Below are 25472 nucleotides of genomic sequence, written 5' to 3' on the forward strand. Positions count from 1 at the left end.
ATTTGTAATTTTGTCTTATTTATGAATATTTGGCATTGATCACTGCTTTAAAGAGCATACTGTCTTGAGTGAAAGCCTTGTCCTGTGGGGGTCGCAATTCACTGTCCATTGTTATCTGTTTGCCTCAAGGTTTGCAATGGACAGATGAGCTCCTTGAAGTACTTTTCTTTGGGATAGGGGATAAATCTCTGATGTGCTGGCAACTCTGTCTTTTTGTCTTTCATCACATGATTGATGCCAAGTTTTGTTTCAGAAATCTGGTGATCTTCCTGCCCAAAGCTTACTGCTGTGGACTAATAATAGTAATTTTATTTAATTTATATGTTTTATAACCCACTAAAGTAAATGTAGTTTACTGTAAGATGACTGCATGGCAGACTTGGGCAACATGTGTCTTGTCTGTTGATTATGGAAGCAAATGACTAATATTTTTGCAAAGCAGTGCTGGCTTATCTTTAAATATCAAATGTTCTCTAGATTCATATGGGTGTTGCTTGAGTGCTTGTGTACATATTTAGATGAAAATCACAAGACTGTGTGTGTTGTGGTTTGTGTGTGTGCAATGACAAGTCTTATACAAAAGGCTAAACTATGCTTCTGGAGCAACTCACTGAAATTTTTCTGCTGTGGGTAATAAAGTGATAAAGAGGCAAGAATTTCTTGAGTTCTTAGCTTGCAGCAGCATTAGAAGTTGTAAGATTACGTTTCTAAGGTCAAAAAAACCATGTGCAGAAATGTCTCACTGGAGGTTAAAATATGGAAAGCTTAAACTTTTATAATTTCTCCAGGTCATCTTGTAATGGAAAAAAGTGGAGCTGACCATGACATTGGTATGGAAGGATCTAATGATTTGTTCATAGACAGCTGTAATAGTACAGGAGAGTCAGAAACAGCAAACATTTTTTTCAGGTGAGGTAAAAATGTCCTGTCTTTGTGGATGCTTTCTTTACATTCTGTCTGAATTTACAGTATGATATTTCACCAATGTGTTTTTGTCATGCCTTTACACAGTGTTTCTTTTTAAAAAGTACAATACTTCCTTTCCTTGGATTCTTGTGGCATTCAGTTTTGAACTGATGAATATCCAGATGTTACGTGTAATGACAACCTCTAGCAGTTATATTAGTAGATCGAGTTGTAGAGCTGAAGAAATGTGTTTTATTGTGTTAACAAAATCCTTTTAAAAAGAGAACATTGGATGACCTGCCTTGGAGTAGGAGATGTTAAAAACTAGGTCAAATAAGAATCCAGGGTTGCAGGACGTGTGTGGGTGTTGGCTACACGTCAGCTAACATAAAATGTCATTCATGCTTATGGTCTTTAACATAACTAGTGCCATTTATTTGATGCTGCTTGTCTGATGTAGTTTACAGTAGAGAATTTCAATACCAAAGACAGTCCAGGTTTGACTTTAAAATGTAGAAATGTTTTTCTCTGCTCTTTGTAGTCTACAGATTTTTGTAGCAGAAATGTCAGAGTTGTTTGATGGCTGCAAGACATGGAACAGATTGCGCTCCTTACATGGGCCAAATCACAGCCTGGCATGATATCTTTACACAAGGGTTGCCTGTGTTCAATTTTTACATGCTTAATATTTGTGTTGTCAGAGTTTCAACAAGATAGATATTTGTGCTTAAACATTTACTTTTTTTTTTTTTCTTAAACAAAATGTGCTGTAGGAGCTTGATTCTGCAAGCTTGATGAGAATAAGCTCCAAGTACCTATATTTTGAGACTTGCAAAACCTTATTCTTGGTCTTGCACTGTGTAATTCTTGGACTTTAATTGCTTTTCTGTTTCTCCTGTGCTAAAGAATTAAGAAAGCATATAGAGATTTTTGTCTTCATAGCTAAATGCATATGTCTAAAGACAGACCAGAAGGATTTATTTTGAAGTCAAAATCAAGTTGATGGATATTTTACCGAGTTGGGTGTTTTTGCGCTAAGTTCTCTCAGTTTCTAGGGGGACTTGAGATGTTTTAAATTGATGAGTAGTTTTGGGGGACAGATTTTGGACACAAGGTATTTTCTTTCCCCTTAGAGCTTGCTTTAGGAAGCAGAAATATGAATACGTTTTCAGCATGGAAACAGAAAACAAAAATAGAACAGCTAGTTTTAGCTAGCAGAAGGACAGCAGCTCCCTCCGGATATACAATGCAGCACACTGGTTTAAAATGGTCTTTTCTTTTTTTTCTTTCTTTTCTCTTTTTTTAATAGAAATTGCCACACAAGATTGAAGTACATTTTGCTGCTTTTCCTCTGAGAAAGCATTTAACCTGCATGGATTCCAGGGATCCATTGTTTGGACAGAGTGACTCTCCTGCAGCCTTGCCCACTGGATGCCTCGCAGGCAGTTCTCAATCATCAGCTGCACCCACACAGCCACCCCAGCCACATCCTCAATCTGCGGAGGAATTTCACCTGGTAGACCAGACCGGGCAGCCTCTCTATGAGCTGCAGCCTCTGGGAGGACCCAGTGCTGTGGTGAGTGTGTCTGAAAGACGGCAGGTTGGTACTTACAGATGAGGGAGGGAACTCTGTGAAGAGCTCTTTTACATGGTGCTTGTTTCTTGTAACAACAGCTGATTCAGATTTAAGCAACAAGGTGGAACTTTTCAGTGATTCAGTTCATACTCCAGTTGCCCTTCCTCAGGTACGCAAATCCTGTCTTCAGCCACTACTAATTTTATTAAACAACAACTTATATCTTTTGTCATTATCAGGTGTGGATGGATATTATTGTGTGATGATATCTCATACTTCTACCACCACTACTTTTTCTGTATTCCCTAGAGAAGTCTCCCTGTGGCTTTTTTGCAGGGATTAGAACATTTGCAATAAGCTAATCCGTTATGTCTTGCCTCCTCCCGCCCAATTAATTTACTTAAAACATTGCGTTGTAGTTCTTAACACTGAATTTGTAAAAAAGTAACTCTCTCTTCTGAGGGTTTGGTTGGCATGTGTTGCACTGACACCAAAAACATTTCACCCATTTAAAGTGTAATAAATCATAAACAAGATAGTATTTTATGTTGTTCTCTAGGTTTTTTTAATATTATTTTGAACAAGTCTGTAGTAATTATGGGGAGTATTACTATAAGGAGTTAAGCTGTCAGAATTCCAGACTTCATTTATTATCTTTTTCGAGTCATGGAGGTTTTTCTTCTGTCTGTTTTTTCATAAAACACTGCCCATGGAGGTCAGTTTCTTGGGAGTAAAAGTCAAAATTTTTCTATGCTCTGATTAATTCTACTAGTCCCTGAATGGGGTTATAGTGAATTCAACTGTGAATGGCTTTCAGGTTTTTGATAGCTTTAATAATAGTCTTGTAAATTTTAAATTAATGTGTCACTTATTGTAGAATCCTGAAGGGTTTTCTCTCCTTTTATCAGTTAAGGGATTATTTTAAAAGAAAAGAAGTCATTTTAAGAAATCGGTAGTAAATAGGCAGTCTCCTTATTTCCAACCAACATATTTGCCGTTCTGGTAATAAGGAAACCTAGTTGTGCCACATGATGCTCACCACACAGACTAGTGCCATTTGTGCTTCTGTGTCATTCCCTTACAGATGATTGTTGCCAGCCAGTCAGAAAATGGGCAGGTGCTGCATGTCATTCCTTCTGCCCAGCCAGGAATGGCTCAAATGATTATTCCTCAAGGTCAGCTTCTGGATGTGACCAGCTCACAGGGTGAGTTTAACCTGTAGGACTTGAGGATGTGTGTTTCTGTGACTAAGCAATCCTGCATGATCTCTTTTTAAGCACCTTGTTCATATGTATTGCTTTTCCTTTATCAGTTGTAAGACAAAAATACGTACTGAATCTGCCGCCTGATTATCAATCTGGTGCTCCACATGCCATGTTTTCTGTTGGACAAAAGCCTTATGAAATAAGAGCTATTATGATCTCTTTAGGTATGTGACAGGTAGATTGAGATATCAAGCACAAAACTGCTGCTTGCCTTACTTACTATTAATAGGGGTATTTGTGTAGAGTCAGACAGCTGTACTATCAGCTTCAAATTTTCACTGTTTCCTTCATTTTCCATGAAGTTGTTAATTCATGTAATGCAGACAGAAGAATTAATGTTTTTGTGGTTTGTTCCAGAGATCGTGGTGATGATCCATCTTTTGTGAAGCCAGGAGTGAAATACCTAGGTAGAAATTAATTTCCTAGTGAAGTAAATGAGATGCAACTCACCCTCAGCGTGTTAATTGTGAAATTTTAAGTATGTGGTGAGATGCACAAATAGAAGTGGAAATTTTAACATTTTCTCTAGATAAGGACCAGATGGAAATCTGAAAGCATTGATTATTTATCTGCAAGCCTTGCTGGGTGACAAAATGCTGTGTATTAGTTTGCATTCACAGAATAAGTCTGGGAACTAGGTTGTCACATTTTGTTAAACTCTTCAAGGTTTTTAAACTCTTCTAGCATTTTCAAAATCTGAGTGCTAGTTAAATAAGTACTCCTGTGGAATGAGAGCTCAAAGGTAAGATGAATCCTGATAATATGTGGATAGAAAAAAGAGTTGGGTTTCAAGTCATGATCCATCCTTTTTTGCTGATAGTTGGAATGTGGTTTCATGACGTTGTATTGAGAAACTTGCTTGTACCCTAATGCTCTTCCTTCCCTCTCTCTCCACCTGCTCTTAAGAGGTAAACCTGCTCTGGTTACAATGTGGTCTTACCTGACTCTGAGTTGATCTTTAGTTACAAAAGAATTGCTGCTGCTTTTTTTAAGCAGTAAAGGTTTTAATACCAAGTAGTATTTTTGTATTCCTGTTTTTCATCCCACATCCCTTTTTGCAAGTAGCTGAGTTTCACAGTATTTGAATGCATGTAACACAACAGTGCTACAGGTTTTTGTGTTGGTTTTTGGGTTTTTTTGTGTTTTGTTCTTTTGGCTTTTTTTCGCTAGGGATTTACTGTATGAAAGGCTTTGTAGTTATTTAAAAGATAGGAAAACTTGTCATTGGCTTACTATGGAGATTAAAAGACAAGAAGAATGGACTGTCAGCCCTTGAGTTTCACTTACCTGCACATGGTTGCAATGCATAAAATTGCACAGGCTTCAGAGTAGGCTGTAGTGTCTTAAGGATATGTCTGTGTATAAGGTACCAGTGCTCCAAGCTTTGAGCAAGAGTGGTGTTATTGTAAGGTGCACACTTACAAATACTCTGTTAGAAGCTTTCCGATAGAATGATTTCTGTACTGAGTTAATAGCTTATTTCTTTCTCAGAATGGGGGAAAGAAACTTTCATAATTGAAGGGCAAAAGCTCACATCTAAAGGGAGCTCCCTGGAGTTTTTTTTTGTGTTGAGACCCAAGTATGAAATGCCTGCTTTCAGATTTCCATTACATTTTTAAGTATTCACACACAGGCTTCAATAAACAGTATTTTTTTACTTATGGATTGCTCTCTGTTACAAAGAAAGACCAAGATGTTTTTCTAACAGATTCAAGTGCAAGGTTTAGATGTTCTTTTCTAAGTCCAAAGCAATATTGTAATCTCCTTTTTTCTTATTTTAAAAGCAACAACCAGTGTGTTATTTCATCTGAACAAAATAGTTGCGCAGTCCTGTAAGAATCTGTGGAAATGTAAAGCAGAGTAATTTACAAGTTCATCTGATTATTTGCTTTATTGTGGAAGGATTAATTAGCAGTAGCATGATTACCAAAGTCCTTGAGTACTACCAACCTTAGCCAAGTGGATGTCATATGTGTGCCTAGAGTTTGAGTCTTAATTCACAACTATTAAGCTACTTTATGGTCTAGCAATCCTATTTCATATGTCAAAATACTTGCTTTTCCAACACACAGAGCTTAGTCATAGCTTGTCATTTCCCCATTCTGAGTTCAATTATTAACCAGAAGGATGTTTTATTTTTGCAAAAGATGTTTCGGAAGAGAAGCGTGGTGATGGGAACTTGCAGACTGTGGCGGTGGCTGCTATTACAGACGGTGGAAGCAGTTACATTCTGCATCCACAGGCATCGCTCACCATGTCGAACAAAACAACCACCAGGTAGGCCAGGAGTTAAAAGGATGAACAATCATCTTGATCCACTGCTAGTATTGCCTTTTCTCTTGCACTTTGCTTTGCAATGTTTATCACAAAATTACCCTAGAGTGGAGTTATGAACTGTTAGCGTTAGTGAATTATGTGCTTGCAGGCAACTTTCGCATGTGCCAGAGCAGTTGAAACAGCAATTAAGGTATTACAAAGATAGTTTGATCTGTTCTGACCAGAACAATAGGTGGGCATTTAAAGTAGCACAGTGCAAATTACTGAAATGACTCCAAGCAGAAACTGATGCGGCCAACCAAGAGTTGAAAATGAGCCAGTGAAGGAACTGCAGAGAAAGCTGAAGGTTGAGGGGGAGAATTTGAGTAAACTTATTAAAACCTATATAAGCCATCCTTCTACAAGAAGAGTTGATCATAGAGATTAATTTTTTAGCTAGAGATTTCAGTAGGTTGCAGTAACAGGGAGAGCCTAATCTTTATGCTTTGCATAACTTCAACTTCCTTTGATAAAATATGAGAAAGTAGCTGCTAGTGGTGTGTTTCAGTGGAACACGTAGACAAGAAGATTAGTTGGCAAAGTTCCTAAAGTTAAAATAGTTTGGTTTCTTCTCTCTATACCCACATGATTCTGTCTCCATACTAAGTAACTATTTTAATTTCTGAATACTCTGGGATTCTCTTTTGGTTAAAAAAACCCAAACAAACCAAAACAACAGCAGAAAAACAAACAAACAAAACAATAACAAAAGAAAACCACCAAAATTGACATTTGTTCTGTGGATTGCAGGACTAGCTTTGCATTGGTTTATGCTCCTTTGAAACTGAGATGTAAGACATTAGAATAGTCTACAGCACAAATTATAATTATTCAATAAACATTTAAAATGAAGAAATTCAACTTTGTGAATAGATTTTGTGAACACACTTTGCATGTAATAGAAAAATAATTCTGGAAAGGAGGTGATGCACTTGACTTCTGGAATAATAAATACTGACTAATCATTGTTTCTTCTGCAGGATTTAGGGAATGGAGAAACCAGATACTTAAAGTAGTTATTGGAGCTAGTTCTTAGTAATTTAATATAAACTGTGCAACATGTAACAAGTGCTTGATTTTGGTTTTAGTCTTTACCATTCCACCATCCGTCTGCATGAGAAAATTATCAAGACGGTCAGCTGGTCTATTTCACTGTTTTGTCTGTTGTTGTCAAGCAATGATGAGAATATTTGAATGTTCAGAGGTCTTCTTAAATGCAGAAAATAGTGAGGTTTTTTAAATATGTTTTCTGTGAATTATTTTATCAATGAAATAGAATATGGAGAAAACCAGCCCCTTCTTTTTAGGGCAAGTTGACTCAGTATCTATTGTCCTATCATTTGCTCTAGGGTTATGCATAATGCGCTCATTCCATGTATTTATTATAGTTTGTACTAAATTGTTGCTTTCCTGCCTATCTGTATAGGATTTTACTTTTTTTTTTCTTCCAGGGTAGTAGAAGATCACTTTCCCATCCCTCTTCAGCCACTGCCACCAAATACGCCTGCTTGGGCACGCCGTCTTAGGAACTGTGAGGTGAGCTGCAAAGAATTCTGATTTAATGTTTTATGAGCTAGATCCAAAATACTGATCCTATTCCATGAAAGGAGTAACATTTGTAGTTGTAGAAGGTGTGTTCAAGCTTCCTGGTATTACAAAATAGTATTGGTACTAGCTCGCAGAATAACTAACCATCAACAGCTCCTGAAGTGAAAAATGTGCTTCTGAAATCTCAGTGTCGTTTACCACTAAGAAAAGCCATTGTGTGTGATGTTAAGAGTTCACTCTTGAATTTCAGTGCAAGCTCTGCTGTCTTCTGCTAAGCAAACTGATTTTTGTTGTTCTTAGTCATCCATTAATTAAAAAATAAAGTTGCTTTTATATGGCCTAAGTCTGCAACTGTTCATATTAGTTTCTGTTGTCACTTAGAAATCAAAATCCATGTGGCTTTTCAGGGTCAAGCATGGCACTTAAGGGATCGCCCTAATGTCAGTGTTTTACTGGGGATTTCTATTTTAGGTATTCTCTTAGAGTACTTTTTTGTTTCATTTTGTACCGGCATGGTTACCAGTGCTTGTTTCTCTTTTGTTACAAAGTGCTCTTCTCTGTGATGGCTTTTGACCTACAGAGAACCCTCTCTTTGTCTGCATATCATTGGATGACTGCAGAACTCTCCTGATGACTGAGATCAGTTAGAATGCATCATAAATCATTTAAAAGGAAGGGGAGATGGGAATATTCTTGAGGGATCATCTACTGCTTTCTCCTGCTACCACACTCTTCTTAATAGATGTTTATTTTACTTTCTGTTACTACTTTTATAAAGGAAAACTTGTAGTCCCTAATTTGTTTACCTCTTCAGATATCCCTGCTATTTGAGTTTTTTCCTACTGGCCCTGCCACTGCTAACTGGACATTCCAGTTGCAGGGACTTAGAAATTTAATTTCTTCCTATATCCACTTAGAAACACTTTTAAAATTACTAAATATATTAACTTATTCCTCATTGTCATGTGCCTTCTCTTTTATACAAGTGGCCCTGTACACTACTATAAACACTTAAACATTAAGAGAATGATTTAATTAAATGGTCAGTTAGTTGTTAGAGTTCAGTATAATATAACCTTTATTTTTGTGTTTTTGGCACAGTGGCACATACATTCCTGTCTTAATATCAGTGTACCTTATCTAAATAAGTTTGTACTGGTTTCATTTTTGGAGGAGGATTTGTATTATGATCTACTCGGACTATCTGAGTCTATTAAAGGAAATTTTACCTGCTGTGTTTTAAATTCACAGCAACAGCATTTATAAAAGAGTTCTTATTTTTTAAAGAGAAGAAAATAAAAATATTGTCTGCTTGAATGTGTTCTGAAGATATAAATGTCTGGTTTTAGTGATCATCAGAACTATTGCCGGTATGCAATAATCTTCCCTATTCTTAAAAAAAAAACATAATTTGTTGCTATTCTTCCTGCAGAGTCAGCCCACTCAAGGAGGAGTATTATAAATAAATTCTCTTCCTCCTTTTGTGCTATCAGCAGAGTTGCTTTGCTATGTTTGCCAGTTACATGGTGTAGATCCATTGGAGGCTGGTAGGGTGGATGTGCCTTATCACGGGCACAGACTACAGACCATGGGATTTTAAGGGGTCATTTGTCTTTCTGGTCTGAATGTCTTGCAGAATGTTTTGTTACTAGTAGCAATATTGAAGGGTCCAACTGGAATTTGGAGATCCTGTAGAGGTGAGTAGAGGTGCAGATAAATATGGCCACTCACAATTCCACACTTTCAGTCACTTCTAGAATAAGAACAGACTTTAAGCAGTGTGTGTGAATTTCACAGAAGATGCCAGCAGATACTGTGGCCATAGCCTGGGTACATGATGCCAGTCATATATCCCAGGGAGCTGGGCAAGACCAAATTTCAAAGGGCAATGATTCCATTGGAAGTTAGTACTGCAGGCAAACACAGAGCAGTAAAAGCTCTGTGTGTGGTGTTGATTCCTCGACTGCTTTGAAATGCTCCAGTTATACTTGCTGTGCCTAGACAATGCTTCTGGTATTCTGCTGCTATTACTTCACTGCAAAACTGCAGTCTTGATGTGTGTTCTTCAGTGTAAGCTTTTAGGTACCCTTACTGAGATGAGGCCAGGGGAAAAAAAAATAGAGTTAAAGGTTTGAAGAATATCTGATTACTTCAAGGTAATTACATTATTAATAAAGAGTGGATTGGGGGGAAAAAAAAAAAGTTATAAAGAAGTTATTTTGTATAACCTACTTAGTTTTCAGTGGTGTGATCAGAATGCATTTCCAGCATGTATCAGCATACTAAAATAGTGTGATAAAAACCTGCATTAATTAATCAGCTGTACAAAGATAAGGTCATTTGTGTGGAGCAGGTGGTCTCATTTGTCTATTTGTTTCTACTTTGGATGCTCCTAGAGAGCAGGGCTCCTATGTGCTGTATGATTTTTCTTCTTCTCCTCCTCCTTCGCTCTCACCAATTTTGAGAAAATTATTAATCCTACACAGAAATAAAGTCAGAATAGGAGGCAGTGCATTAACTTTTTATCACTACTTTTCTGCCACAACAGTCTTTTCATATCCCTAGAAATGAAGTCAATGACCTATTTGTAGTGATAAGGTATGTAAAGAAAAATGTTGGTCATGCGATGTTCTCTGTGAGGAGTGGTACTGTAATCCCTCTTGCGAAAACAGGCATGCCATGTTCCTGTTAAAAAGGTACCTCTGCCATTTCTTGGGCTGCTTTGCTTCTCATGGATGTTTCAGATCAGGTTGTGGACAGAAATGTTACTTACAGTCTCTGGCTAAACAATTGCCAACTTTTATTCCTCAACACAGCTGTATGAGTGCAGCCTGTATAGACTTCCTTAACTGCAGGAACGGTATGCTTGTGGCTGCTGAAGTGTAAGCAGCTGGTATCTCAGAAGGACGTATGCAGCTGGTACATACATAACCCTCTGCCTTTGGGCTTGTGCTAGCAGTAACACTGTGCTGGCCTAGTCCATTCACAAGGTGTTCATTTGTTCTTTGTGACTTTAGGTCATGCTAACCACAGGCATTTTGTTTTTCGTAGGTGACTATGATGCAGGTTTTCTGCAGTTGTCACTAGAGCATTTGTGTGATAAGAACGTTGGAGAGACTGTTGCTCCTTTTGGTGTCAGTATTATTTAAACATTTGGCTGCTCTGTTGTTAAGGTGGCAAAACGGATGCATCAGATTGTAGTACTGGTTCATCATGCATTTTCCCCTCAGATGTGCTGAAAGACTGAGCGGGCAAACTACTCTGGGTGTTACTTCCAGCTGCTTGCTCAGCCTAATCCTGGGCTGTCTATGAAGAGAAGCAAAAATGGTATCCGAATTGGGATGGAAAGCTCTTCTCTGTACTAGTGCTTTCACTGCTTGCTGCCTGACCCTGGTAGACCAGCACTGAATCAGCTGTCATGACTGAGCAGCTGAAGAGATGTCACAGGGTATGTTGCAAAGTCAGCCAGTTTATGGTTCGGTTTTGGCGGAGGTTTTGGTGGATTTTGGGTTCTTTTTTGTTGTTGCTTTGGTGTTTTTTTGTTGTTTGGGTGTTTTGAGGGGTGTGGATTTTTTGTTCTTTGGTTGTTGTTATTTTGGTTGGCTTTTGGTTTTTTTTTTTTCCACTTCTGTCAGGTTAGATGCAGTTTTTCTGGAGTTGTCCAGAGGTTAGCAGAGTTCGTTGAAGCCATTATCAGTTTGCACATGGGAAATCTGTTATATTATATATCTGTGTAATGTTGAGTATCAAGAGTGCTCTGAAGATTGGGAGGAGTATTACGTGAGACACTGAATTCAATGATAGTGTGACAGTGTTGTGATGGTAGAAGCAGCAGGTGTATTCTACTCCAGCTGAGTGCAGCATGAGTGTGTTGAAATAAATGCACAGGCAATTTTTAGTGCTTCAGAGATTCTCTGTGGGAGTCAAGTGAACATGTTTGCTGAAGATGTAGGAGCTGACTGCAACTGAAGTGTGTGTCGGGGAAACAACAGGGAGTGAAATTGTCGTGTGGAAATCAGGGTTGGCAGTAACTGTAATCTTTTCAGAGGTTCTTGAAGTACTTAGGATCTTGGAGTGCAGACAAACTCCTCACCTCAGTGGGGACTACTCTGGTGCTAGATTCTATGGTGAATCTATTTGTGAGGATACTAATGGGGGGGGGGGGGAACCACCACAAAATACCAAAAATCTGGGCCTGTGTCCTTGCATGCTAGAGTCCCTGACTACTTATGTTTTTTTTGGGTGATGTTCAGCAGTCAGCTGGGTGAATAATCCTATTATTTCACCTCCTTTCCATGCAGAAAATTGGGGACTCATACCGTGGCTATTGTGTGAGCGAGACAGAATTAGAGAGCATTCTAACGCTACACAAGCAGCAAACACAAAGTGTGTGGGGGACGCGCCAGTCTCCAAGCCCAGCCAAACCTGCCACACGGTTGATGTGGAAGTCTCAGTATGTCCCATATGATGGTATCCCCTTTGTCAATGCAGGTAACCAACTTTTGTTTTAATAACCACTTTCAAAATTTCAAATTAGTTGTCAGCTGTTCATAAAGAAGAATCTTTATGGTGTTCTTCAGTGTTGATAAAGTCAAGGCACAAACATAAAAAGAAAACAGCTTGGGCCGCCTTCCTGACTGCCTGAAGGAGCTTGTTTCCCTGAAACCACAGACTTATCTGTTATTGTGGTGATTTCCTTTTGTTCTTTAGAAATAAGTTAGTTAAGTACCATTTGATGGAGATTCTTGTGATGAGATCTTTAAGTGGAGATCTGATCTGTGCTATCAGGACATGAAAGCTCTCAAAGGGTAGGAACTTGTTCGAGTATTCTTGCCTAACTTGGAGATCTTTTGAAGAGTTGTTCTAAGAAGTCAATGAACTATTTAAATGGCACCCTTTAAAGAAACTCAGTATAAAAAAATTTTAGAAAGCCTCAGCAGACAGATTTTTGTTTTTTAAAATGAATGTGCAGACTTGGGAGGTTGGTAATTATGTATTTAGCTCATGATGCATGAAATTAGTGAATTAATTTGGATATACGATGTACAGGTTTTATTTGTTACATAGAGATCATGAATGAGGAGTAGGTTGTGTGCTTGTTTTTTTTTCTTTTGTGGTGTTTTTTTTAATTTTTTTTTTATACACTGAAAGTAACTGAAAAAGTGAAACATTAGCACCAGTTTTAAAACTTCAGCTGTAAATTGTGAAGTTATAAGAAAGGTAAGAATAAAGCAAAAAAACCTTACACATTTTTTTTTCCCCTGAATGTCTATGAGATGTCTTTTAGCTTACTGTAAGACCTGCCTGATAAATGAGTTGTCTCACGGAAAGATGTTTGGAACAAAAAAACACATAGATTTTCTTTTTCTTTAAAGTGTTGTAGACTAATAGAGACTCAGGTTATTAAACTGTAATATTTTTTGCTCTGCTCAGACCTCCAAACAAGCATTATGTGTATTTATAATGTGTTACCTTTCCAATACATTTTTATTTAGTTTATAACTCCTCTATGACAAGCATTGATAAAAATCCTTTACACCTGTAGAGGACAGTCTGTAAATGTGACTTACTAAACTGCAGTTTAAATCCCAGGTAACTGAATTCTAGACTGTGCAGGACCAAATCTCCAGGGATATATCCCTTTGGCATAAGTGGAACCCGACTGTAACACCTTCCCCGCTGTGCTTCAGTTACGGGGAAATGCAGAGAAACTGGGTAGCTCCCTATAGCGTAAAACATGCAGGAATCATCCAAATCTTGATTGTTTGTAAGAATTATGGATAGTTGATACTTTTGTAAAACAAGGGCCTCATAAAATCGCTTTTGAGATTGGTGTTAGCAAGGACTAATTTAAAGCTCTTGAAGTATTTTTAGTCCTAGAGCTTTGTCTTTAAATTTGTTTTTTAAAAAAGAGAAAAGATATCTGTTTGTTATACATAATTCTTTTAATTTTTTTGGGTTTTTTTGTGTTGCATTTTTTTTTAAATCTATTTTTAATGTCACATTCTAAAGCAGTAAATCATTTGGTATCTTATGAAAATAGATTATGTTACTACTGTGATGCTTAAATGGTTTTGGTGTTATCACTTGTGCTGTAGGCAGCTGCTTGTCTGCATACTGGAATATGTGAATTATAAATGAAAAGTAACTAAACATGGACACAGAAGAAATTTGGAAGAAGCTCCTTTCTTGACTGTTTTAATGCTATACCTGGTACCACTTGTGTTAGAGGTCTGACAGAAGACACTTGCTACAAGTTTAGAGATAAGCTGTATTTATGTAAGCCTGTGGGTGTGCCACACTGAACAGGGTTATTTAGCAGACAAGATAGGTCAGACTTGCAAGCAAGAATTTGCAGGACAATATGGTCTGAAGTATTGATTTAAGACAGGAGGCTGGGCCTTTGATTTCAACTATGGATTTTCTCAGTTATTTTGGAGAAATTTTGGAGTTATTCTGCTTTTCTTCTGTTTGTTACCAGCATTGTGCTCCTTTAGTAACTTGCAAAGCTGTTTGTCTTGTGAAGTAGTGGTGTTCAGCAGCACAGAATACAGTATTTTGCCTTCATGTAAGTTGCAGGAGTGTGCAAAGTGCAGTTATTGTGGGAAACACTTTGAAACTGCTCTGTGGCTTACACCCCTGTGTATTTGAATACTTACTACACTTAGGTGTTCTGTCTTCTGAAGAGTCACAAACAGTTTCAGAACTCTAGTCTTTTCTGTAAATACTGTCTTACTGTAATAACTTATATGGTTGGTTGAATAAGTAAAGTGTGTTACTTTCTGTTCCCAGGAAGCAGAGCCATTGTAATGGAGTGCCAATATGGGCCAAGGAGGAAAGGGTTCCAGTCCAAGAAAGCTGTTGAACAAGATATCTCCTCTGGCCATGTGTACAAAGCCACTTGTCCAGCAAGGTAGGAATTGTTTATAAACCAGGGTCCTGTTCTGTGAACCTTGGTAGAGCACTGTTTGAGGCTGGTAGCTGATATGCATCGTAGCTCTTAGCTTTGTGTCCTTCATAACTTGAGGTTGATAATCATTTAGAGGGAGGAGGAAATGCTGTCCTGGTAAACTGAATGAGGCTGAGATTTGATAGGTTGCAAAGCCGCAGTGCGTCACAATGTGAAATACAAGTGGGAATCATTTTCTGCCTGGGCATTAGTTAGTTATTGTGGTATCCTTTAGTGACCACTTTTGGTCCTGAAACTTTGCCATCTTGTTTTGTTTTTTTTTCCTTCAAGCTTTTCCTTGCACTCACATCAGTCAGGCATCCTAATGTAGCAGATGTCCTATTTGCTGAAGGAGTTAAAGTTATTCCTTTTCACTGGGGACTTTCTTATTATCCAACAATAATGTTGTTGGGTGTTTTTCCTTGTTCTTGATAATTCTTTGGATGCTTGTTCAGGTTTTATTGGGTTAAGAGTGTGTTCACCTGGACAATTGCAGCTAGGTATGTAAATACTAAGTTCTGGTTTCAAACCTGTTCGGAAATGATGTTGCACTCTCACAGTACTGAGGGGTTTGAGGTGCAAAATTACTCTGGCCAAGTTGCTTCAAGACTAGCAGAAGTGCATCCATCTCTGTTGTGTCCTTGTCAGTTCTTCTGTTCTCTTAGAGGCTCCTCACCCCCTGCAACACTCTGCTTGAACTTTTTCTATAATTATATCTGATATATGAAGTAGATGGGGGATTTGCCTTCCCCCTCCTGAGGGCAAAGAGTACTGAAGGAGATTGTTTGCTTGTTTGTTTGTTTGTTTTTCACCCCCATCTTTGGAAGGATTTATATTAAAAAGGTTCGAAAGTTTCTGGAATACAGGGTTCCTACTGACCCTAAAATTGACAAGAAAATCGTAAGAATGGAGCAGGAGAAAGCATTCAACATGCTGAAGAAGAACTTGATAGATGCTGGAGGTATCCTCAGGTGAAGCTTCCACTTTTTTTCCCCTTTGTCTTGACAAATGAAGCAAAAAGGAGCAATAATTTGCTTGCTTTGATTTACGTTTTACTTAGCCACTTCATTAAGGCTTTTGCTTGATAACAAAAGCAAAAAGTCCCACAATGTTGGTAAGACTTTGATGGCTCTGGAGTTTTAATTTGGTAAATGTATTAAGCACCAAGCTGTGGAATTTAAGCAGATATTTTTGTGCAGGTAATAGAAATAGTTGTGTTATTTGGGGTTTTGATCTGGTTTGCATTGAAAAGCATGAGAGGATCATGAGCTCTGAAAGGCAGTATTTTCCAGCTCAGAGTCTATTTTCCAGCTCAAATGTCTCTGACTAGGTTGTTTGTGATTGTCAGAATGTTCCCCAAGAGACTAATTGTTTTAACTTTTCTTGAGAATTGTGTGTTAGAAACTCTTTCCTTCTCTCCAGGTGGTATGTACAGTTACCCACTCAGAATGCTCACCAATATCATGAAATGGAAACTTCCTGCCTCCCTTCTTCCCCCTCCCATTTTTCTCTGTCTCCTCATGAGGAGGAGGAGGAAGTTGTTAGAGATGAGAACTGTGCTCTGCCTTCCCGACTCCATCCTCAAGTGGCAGAAAAGATCCGGGAATTGGTGTCTCAAGGAATAGACCAGGTTTATGCAGTAAGGAAGCAACTAAGGTACAGAACTGTCTCCCATGCTCAGTCTGTGGTGCTGTATCTATCTGCTTTTGCATTTGAATAATTGTGCTGATGCATTACTGAATATATTTCCCATATGTCATAAGAATTATTTTTCCAACTTTTGTCTTCTCTTTCCATTTCATTGTAGAAAGCCACTAAAGGCTTCTGTCCCCCTTAAAGTTAATTGAATTAGTGGGGATTTGTAGTTCCAAACTCTGTAGCAGATGCACAAAGAACTCTAGGTTGCTCTTGTCATTGCAACAAGGGGAGGGAGAAGGTACTGGTGTCTATAACAGAGGGAAATACCACAATATATTTGAAATATACATATTTTGGTGTTCTTTAACATGTGGCAGAAAGTATGTGGAAAGAGAATTATTCAAGCCTGACGAAGTGCCAGAAAGACATAACCTGTCCTTCTTCCCCACTGTGAATGACATCAAGAACCACATTCATGAAGTGCAGAAGTCCCTGAGGAATGGCGAGATGGTGTACAACTCAGAAAGTATCCCAGCAACGGTATATTTGCCTTTGTTTCTTTTTGATTTTTGGAGTTAAATACTGAAAATTTTATTTTTAGTTTTTGCCTCGAAGCTGTATTTCACCCAAAATTCACTATGACTTTGTATTTCCAGCAGCAATATTTTCAGGGAAATCTTTGGCTGAGCAAGATTGTATTGAGTGTGAATAAAACCATCTGACCTTATTTGTATTTATCAGCATTAGATTGCTAACAGTTGATTGACAAATTATACAATGTCAGCGCTTTGTGATGATTGCATGAACTAGAAGCCATGTGATGTAGAAAAAGTTGAAAGTGTCGGAAAATCTATTTTCATGGCTTTTTCATTGTTTCAAAGAAGCTACTGCTACTTTTTTGTAGCTTAAAATGAGGATAAAGTATGTCTCAGGTACAGTCTAAATTAGGGCTTGCACAACATTTTGAATATGTAAATGTTAATACACTTCATAGCAACTGATATGAGCATGAAATAGATACTTCAGAATGCTCAGTAACTCTTATGTGTTGTTCCTTAGTTTTCTTCCCCCAATTGAGTAATAACAGTCCCTAGTCTCACAGGTCCTGATTTTCCCAGTTATGAGGCTGACTGCTAAGGAATTGCTGATTTAAAATTGACTTTGACAGACTGTACTCTTAAGTCATACTGTATCATCTGCCTTTTCCCTCTCCCCACACTGCTTTGAGCCCAGGTGAGTGAAAGATACCTCTGAGACAGCCAAACGATTTGATTGCTTTCTATTTTAAAGTCCTAGAACTGTCATGAGCAGACCTACTAGGTATAGTGCATGTTAAAGTATTTTCACAGTACTTGGGTTTTTAAACCAAGAGGTCCCAAAATGCATAGTTGAAAGAAAACAAGAAAGCATTGCTTTAGACACTGTTTTCCTACGTGTCATATTGAGCTCATGTTCCTGTAGCAGACAGATTTGTACCCTTTCTGAGAACTGAGATCTTTTTCTTTACAGCTGCAGTGGACTACAGACAGTGGGAATGTTCTCACAGAAACAGTGACTGTTACATTTGCCTCACCACCTTCAGATGGTAGGACTACACTGAGAACTTTGCTGTCTCCAAATGTGTTTATTTTATTAGCTATGTCACAGAACTTCAGCTTCCTTCCAAAGAGGTTGCTGTCATGTTCTGTCACTCAGCCGAAGTTAAGGATTATTTTGGTTTGTCTGTTTGGGCATGCTATTTTTTAACTGTTTGACTGTATGTGTGGAAAAATATGTGTAATCTTGATGGGGTTGGCAAAAGTATGAAAATTACAAATTTGGCTTTTGCGCAGCACCCTCAGGAAACTGAAGATTTTAACAGGATGGTTATGTGGAAAGAGCAGTTTACCTTGGATGAAGGTGCTAATAACACCTGTACAGAGAGAATTAAATTTCTGCTGAGCAGTTACATCTGTCAGGGCACACAATACCCTGGAGCCAGCTGGGTACTTGCTGGGTATTTGAGTCCAAATGTGTATTGTGATTCCTCTTCTCACCAAGTCATTGGCTTGATGACTACCACTGCAAGGATCAGGCTCTGAATAACAAACACTATTTCTGTTGTCAGAATTGAAGGCACTGTTTTCCATTTTTTCTTTATGCTTAGACTAGAAATAGAAGCACAGGTGCCATCACAATAGCAGCGGGGCTGTGAGAGATGTTTCTTCAGTTCTTTGTGGTGTAACTTCCTCACTAATATGTGAAGCCAAAGTAGCATCTCTTGTCAGTGATTGCTGAGCCACCTAGCAGTATTAAACTTCTGTCCTCTATAGAAACTTGGGGTTTATAAATTCATGGTTGAAGGTCTGGTTTTTTTGAAGATGCAACTTACATTATTCCAAATCTGGGCTCTTTAACCAATGTGCAAAAGCCAGTCAACACATGGAGTCAAGATATTTGTTTTATTCCACTTGTGCACAAAAACAGCACTAGGGGATAATTCCACACAGCAGGCATACTGGTGGATATTTCTAGAGTACAATGTGTTAGTCTACTAACTAGCCACTGTGGTTAGTTTCTTTCTTGCTTCATCTTAAGGATGCATGCACAGAGGGTAAGGGGGGGCTAGCTTTGGTAGGGAGCTTTTCTAGCTAGAGGGTGTGGGTTTTCACATTATAATGATATTACAGTGAAATAAATTCAACATCAGAACACCGATTTGGGGGTCTTGGCTAACTTTACTGAACAATGTTAACTCTCAAGGATGCAGGTCTAGTGTTTTGGGAATCTCCAACCTTTGATCATTGATTAGGTTCCTCTGGAACTAGTTATTTTAGTATACTACTTCCTATCTTAAGGTAAACAGCATTAGCATAACATCGTAAGTTCCTCTTTCTGAGACCATTTTATCCTTAGGTAAGCAATATCAGCCTAACTTCAGTCAGTCTTCACACTATTTTTCCTTTGTTGAAAATTATTTCCTATTACAACTTCAAACCATGTACTAAAATAAACATTTTTGTGACTAGATCCACATGACATCCACATAATTAGAACTACGTGTAGGGTGAGATGCCCTGCTGGATCATGCTGGCTGATAATAAATTTAAAATTAAATTACTCTGTCCTTTGAAGATAGTGATAGAGCCTAGCAGAGATGATTTTTGGTGTGAGCTGTCTGAATGCTGGAAGACCAATTCTTGCTTTCTTTGTTTTTCACAGATAATTTTCTAAGGCAGAGTAGCCTATCAAACGTAACATGTAAGCATTCATCCAGTGACATACTGATTTTAAAAGGAAGCTAAAGAATTGGATTTGTTTAGTTTTCTCCACGTGTGCACCAATTTAGGGTGAATATAAGCAGATTTTTTTATTCTGGCATAACTTAAATATATGAATATGCGTTTGTACAGATGGCACACACGTTTATGATTGTGTTACAAGTCCAAGAAAAAAAACAAGAAAACAAGGGTGACTGAAAAAATGCATTCTCATTAGTATATGTGGAGTAGTAGCAGCATGGGAATGCAACACTGGCTTTTCAAACTACTCTTTTTTTTTTTTTTTTCCCATTTCAATTTGTGCTGAATGGGGACAAGTTTACATTTAATCAAAAAATAACAGAGCTAAAGCCAGCTGTTTATTTTCTTGTTGTGCAGAACTCCATATCACCATGTGATACGGATTTCTGTCTCTCCTAGCTGCAACAATCACTGTAGCTATCCAGCTGAAGTGTGTTCTTTTTTATGCCTTTATGAAGTATAATGACAAGTGAGATGAACACCTGGGGATGGCTGGTTGGTTTATTTTCCTATTAACTTCTGACATTCATACTGATTGAATGCCCATGCAACATATGGATGGGTAGATTAGGAGCTGAACTGTTAGCTGTATTCCTAGGCATGTTGGTGTAGAATACAACTCAAGGGAAAACCTACTGTCTCTCCTTACATGTGAATATTCACATATACTCATGGGATCTCTATATAGCATTAAAAAGAGCCTGAATTTTTAAGTAGTTGCATTCAAGGAGGTTTATAGACTATCTGATGGTCAGTTACAATAAAGAGTTGCACTTGACAAATTAGTATATATGTTGAAAGATTTATCTCCACTCACTTAGGTTGCTGAAAACTTTTGTATGATTTCCTGCTAGAAAGATTTTTGCCATTGAGCATTCTCATTTTTTTTCCATTCGCCAGGCCAACCTCCATGCACAGGGCAAGCTCTTTACAGTTAGAGGAGTGAAACTGAAGTAAGAGGCTAAGCAATGTCTACTGTTGTCTGGATAAATCTTGCCCAAAATGTTCTGGGTGGCTCAAACAGAAAATGGGATGATCCCACTGGAAATTTTCTTGGGGAAATTGCTACAAATGAACCTCAATTTTTACAACTTTTCCAGAAATTGTCTGTCATTCTTGCATTTTATAAGAGTTTTGAGGATGTGATGTAACCTGTAGGCTGAAAGGCCTCCAGATAAGTGGACTTCTAGTGTTATATTGCATAGAAGTCATCTTAATTTCACAAAGATATTTGGAAGGAACTGGTATGACTTAGCAGATTTATTATGTAGATTTTTATTTGGGAAAACAACGCTTTTGATGCCTGTCTGTTATTGAGCCCTTGCTGAAGTGTATGTATTGTCAGATTATTTTATTCCTGCCTTCATAGAAGTGCTTCAACTTTTAAGTTATAATAAGAAATTCTAAGCACAGGATAGGTTGCAATTACTCTGCTCTCCACTGTGGGTTTATTGGTGCTCCTGATTTTTACTGTGAACAGACAGATACACCCTTCCTACAGTATTGTCGGTTTCTCATACCAAATCTCTTTTCTTTAGCATCAAACTTCTTCTACAAAGAGAACAACATATATGTCTATGCTGAGATGGAAGGGGGTTGTTCAGGTTGCAGGGGAGGCTTTTAACCAGGAAGAATAAATGTCATAATTGTCTGCTTCCTCTCTGTGGCACTGTAGGAAGCTCAGCAGGGGAGTCAGCAATCACCAAAGCAGAATCCAACCAGAGAGGGGAGTCCTTGCTACCAGAAACAGCTCAGCTGTTGCCTTCACTGTCTTCACTTCAGCCCAAGATATTTGCACAACTTCAGGTATAGTCAGCTTGTTTACAGAACTAATATTCTGTACTGGGAATGCTGAAGGCAAGCTGAGAACAGCAAGTTCTCTCTCAGCTATCAACCTCCCTAACTGGCTGGATAACACGGCTTTTGAAATAGCTGTCAATGCTTACTTTGCCCTCTCACATGTCACATTTAACATACAGCTGTGGTACACAGGATCCCACTGCCATCTTTCGAACCATTTGAAGTTAGTCTGTTGTGAAGGCAAAACCAAAACGATGAAGGTAGTGGGCTTCTGTCTCAAACAAAGCACCTATTCATTTTCCACATAGAATCACACAGAATCACCAGGTTGGAAGAGACCTCCAAGATCATCCAGTCCTACTGATCACCCAACCCTATCTAATAAACTAGACCATGGCACTAAGTGCCTCATCCAGGCTTTTCTTAAACACCTCCAGGGATTCTGACCCCGCCACTTTCCTGGGCAGCCCATTCCAGTGGGCAATCTTTCTTTCTGTGAATAACTTCTTTCTAAGATCAAGCTTAAACTTCCCCCTGCACAGCTTGAGACTGTGTCCCCTTGTTCTATTGCTGCTTGCCTGGGAGAAGAGACCAACCCCCACCTGGCTACAACCTCGCTTCAGGTAGTTGTAGACAGCAGTAAGGTCTCCCCTGAGCCTCCTGTTCTCCAGGCTAAATGCCCCCAGCTCCATCAGCTGCTCCTCGTAGGGCTTGTGCTCCAGGCCGCTCACCAGCTTGGTTGCCCTTCTCTGGACACGTTCTACTACATGTTTGAAAGCAAATATTTCATCTCAACTGCAGCTGAAGAGAACAGTAGTTGCATTAGCAGTACAGCCCACATTTCAGGGTGGTTCAGGGACCTGTTAATGTCATGCAACTCAGACATGAGGGTCTCTTTCCGATGAAAACAGAGGTGAAGAAACGGAACAGAGGTGTTCACATGGTCCAGTCATTTTATGATGGAAATGCTACAAAACTGAGGGGAGATAAATCAGTCTTATTGATTCTTTTTAAATCCTCCCTAAAACTGCTCCCAGCTTGGATCTGTAAACTTCCAGGTTGAGAGGCTGAAGAGTGGGAATAAGAATGTTGTGCTAAAAGAGCTTCTTCTAGAGTTTATCTCCAATCAAAAATGTCTCTTAGCCTTCTTCCCTAGCTGCTGCTTTGAAAAACTATCTTCATGCTTCCTGAACCCCAATGAAATGCACGATCTCTTCCCTAGAATACCATCTGCAGTAAGACACTGTTCTACTTGTATTCCTCTCTGTTTCTGAAGGCATCCTGGCTCCACCTCTCACACTCTTTTTCTCAAAGCAGTATGCTTAACTTTTAGTGCCTACCTCTTGTGGTTATGGGCAGTATTGGGGAATGATATGAAACTCAACATTAATCTAAAATCAGAACTTTATGGTCATAAGTAGTCTTCTAGATGCTGCTGGATAGCATTGTCCTAATTGTTTTCTAAAACCACCTTAGCCTAGGGTGGTTGGGATTGTCTCTTTGAAAGAGATGATGTATAGGAAGTCAGAAGCTATCCAGTTCCAGCATTGCAAAAAACATACCATTAAATGCAAATTCCTTCTGCTGTAAATACTGGTATGTTAGTGCTTTTGCCTTCTCTTTCACAGGGATTACAGCTTCAGTCAACTTCTACCTCCACAAATGGATCAACAGCCCTTACTGTAAATAGCAATTCCCCTCCCAGCCCTGCAAGTCAGGATTCCCGAGGGAGTGCAATAACCAGCCATTCCCTAGTACTTAGTCAGGGACACAGTTTGCAAGCAAGTGCTGACCTAACACAGTGTAGTGCTGCTACCTCTGCTTCTGGGACGCCACCTGACTCTGATCAGAGTCTGGTCACCATGGGCCAGCTGGTAACAGTTGGAGGGGGAGATGACTCCAGAAGCTTAGAAGGAGTCCATCAGATTCTCTTGGGAGATGTACAGACTATTCCAGTACGGATTGTGAACAGCCATCCAGATCTCAGTAAGTTGCACTGTTCCAAATAATGTGTCAATATATAAAATAGAGTGGATTTTGTTTGGTGTCTCAAAGAAAGGAGAGAAATGCATTGATAATGGGGAACTCCAGCATAAACTTCTGTTAGCTGATTCTAATTAGTTTTTACAGCAACCCAAAACCTTAGATTTTGACATAAAAAAATGACTTCTTAAACTGCTTATCACTTTCTTTGACCAAATACCAACTTATCTGATGAACATGATATTTTTACCAAAAATTCCTAATATTTAGGTAAAATTATCACAGAATCACAGATGGTAGGAGTTGGAAGGGACCACTGGAGATCTAGTCCAAACCCCCTGCTTAAAGCAGGTTGGCCTAGATCAGATTGCACAAGAGCACATCATCTGTGACTTCTAAAAAGATGACTATTAAGTGGTTTTGCAGGAACATCTATGTAAAGATGTGATAGATCATAGCCTACACCTTTGTAATGCCATAGCAGTCATGTTCTCCGTATGTCCTGATGGCTTTTGCAGGTCAGCCAAACTTCATTTGTACTAAATTCTGTAATATCCTGAAGATGGAAATATAAGATTACATGAAGAAATAAAATGGCACATGAAGAAATATACTGAAATTCATGCATGTTAAAGTAATATTGGGGTATTTGGCAGTTTTGTAAAAGCTTTATATTTAAGAGATTTTCTGTGTACCATACTTAAATGTTTGTGTAACTGGTTGCTTTCTCTTTTTATAGCTGAATTTTACTACTCTCCCAAGAAACGGTTTTCAGGGTAAAAAAGTTTCAGAGATGTTATCAAATGCACCTCCTTCATTCTGTTTTTCACCTATTGTTCAATCTAGATGTTGATTCAGCCTCTCAAAAATTTTGAGTGATGAAAGTTGTAAGTGAATTTTTAAAGAAATACAATTTTGCACAAAAAGAAAAGTAGTAAAATATAAAATTATAGCAAGAACTAAACTCAGTGTTCCTTTGGGATTTCCTCTTTTTTTCTGCTTGATGTCTCAGTCTATCATCACCAGCCTGAATCTGGAAAATTGTGAGATTATCAATATTGTAAGAATATTGATGGCATTCCAAAGTTGTATGGAGGAACTGCCTATAAAATGAATAAATACTTTTTTTCCCCAGAGACAAGTTCTTTGTCATAAGCTCTGAAACATTATTCCTTTTTAGTTGAAGAAACCACCTTATACTTAAGCTTAGCAGTTCAGTCAGCGTGAACTCTAAGATTTTTTTTTTTCCCTCTCCTGTATGTGTTACGCATGTGCAGTTGGTTAAAATAGTCCTGCCTGTTCTGGATTTGCTTTTGTCCAAGTGCTAACTTAAGAATAAAGTATTTCCCGTTGAAAATGTATGTGCAGTCATTGAGAAGTGGCTAATCATGCTTTAAGTGTGAGTCATTCTCTACATCAACATGCTTTATTGTTTTTCAGCAATAGCACCTCCACTTCTCCTTTCCTCTGGAAAATAAATAAATATTGTAGTTATAATTTTCCATAGGAAAAACAAAAGACATTTTATGTGAGAATAATTCTATATCTCCAAACATACCATTTTTTAATAAAAGGTTTTGAAGGGTGCCCTTAGTGTAGTAAATTCATGTTAACTTGCAGTGTCTTGTAGCACCACATCTACAGCATAGTAGATGACATAGCACGCTGTCACACTACACAACTGTTAATCTCACAAATGCCTTGCCTTAAGTTCCTGAAATGTTTTTCTTTTAAATGCATACTGTTACTGGGGCTGAAGCATTGTCAGTGGAGTTTGAACTTCAATTATTTTTGTTTTGTTTTTAAGCTGAAGAAAATACACAGGGTGTTATCTGTGTGAGCCAAGTTAAACAAGAACCAAGAGAAAAAGCATTGTTTGTGGAGCCAGATAAAATGAGAGACTGCCATAGTTCCTCACCTATTTAAATCTGTGAAGCCTGGAAGGATTATTTCAAACTGGAGAACTCTAAACGTCTTGGAAAGAAAGGCTGGTGCTCTCAAAGTAATGCCATTCTTTTAAAACCCTTTTGTGACATTCAGACTAGATATATTTTACACTAGTTCTGACAGACACCTGTTTTGATTTATGACTGATGTGATTCCTTGCCAATTCCAGGTCATTCATTTGCCTTGTGGAATACCACCTCTCTCTGCTAGTTCAAGTTTTCAGTAATTTGGATGCTATCCAAGTGGCCTGTTTTGGTTAACAT

The 25472-nt window shown here is 38.3% G+C and overlaps 1 protein-coding gene across 1 annotated transcript; it reads left to right on the forward strand.

Moving 5' to 3' along the window:
* The first annotated feature begins 796 nt into the window (after nucleotides 1-796).
* On the forward strand, nucleotides 797-25188 carry CARF (calcium responsive transcription factor). The gene is made up of 14 exons (XM_054381141.1): nucleotides 797-909; nucleotides 2263-2482; nucleotides 3567-3687; nucleotides 5895-6024; nucleotides 7515-7599; nucleotides 11913-12102; nucleotides 14404-14524; nucleotides 15388-15531; nucleotides 15983-16216; nucleotides 16576-16738; nucleotides 17708-17783; nucleotides 21155-21285; nucleotides 22908-23265; nucleotides 25070-25188. The coding sequence occupies exons 1-14, from the start codon at nucleotides 800-802 to the stop codon at nucleotides 25186-25188; spliced, it is 2202 nt and encodes a 733-aa protein (XP_054237116.1). The 5' UTR covers nucleotides 797-799.
* Nucleotides 25189-25472: the final 284 nt, after the last annotated feature.

Source organism: Indicator indicator, chromosome 5 (genome assembly GCF_027791375.1).
Source record: "Indicator indicator isolate 239-I01 chromosome 5, UM_Iind_1.1, whole genome shotgun sequence".
NCBI lineage: Eukaryota > Metazoa > Chordata > Aves > Piciformes > Indicatoridae > Indicator > Indicator indicator.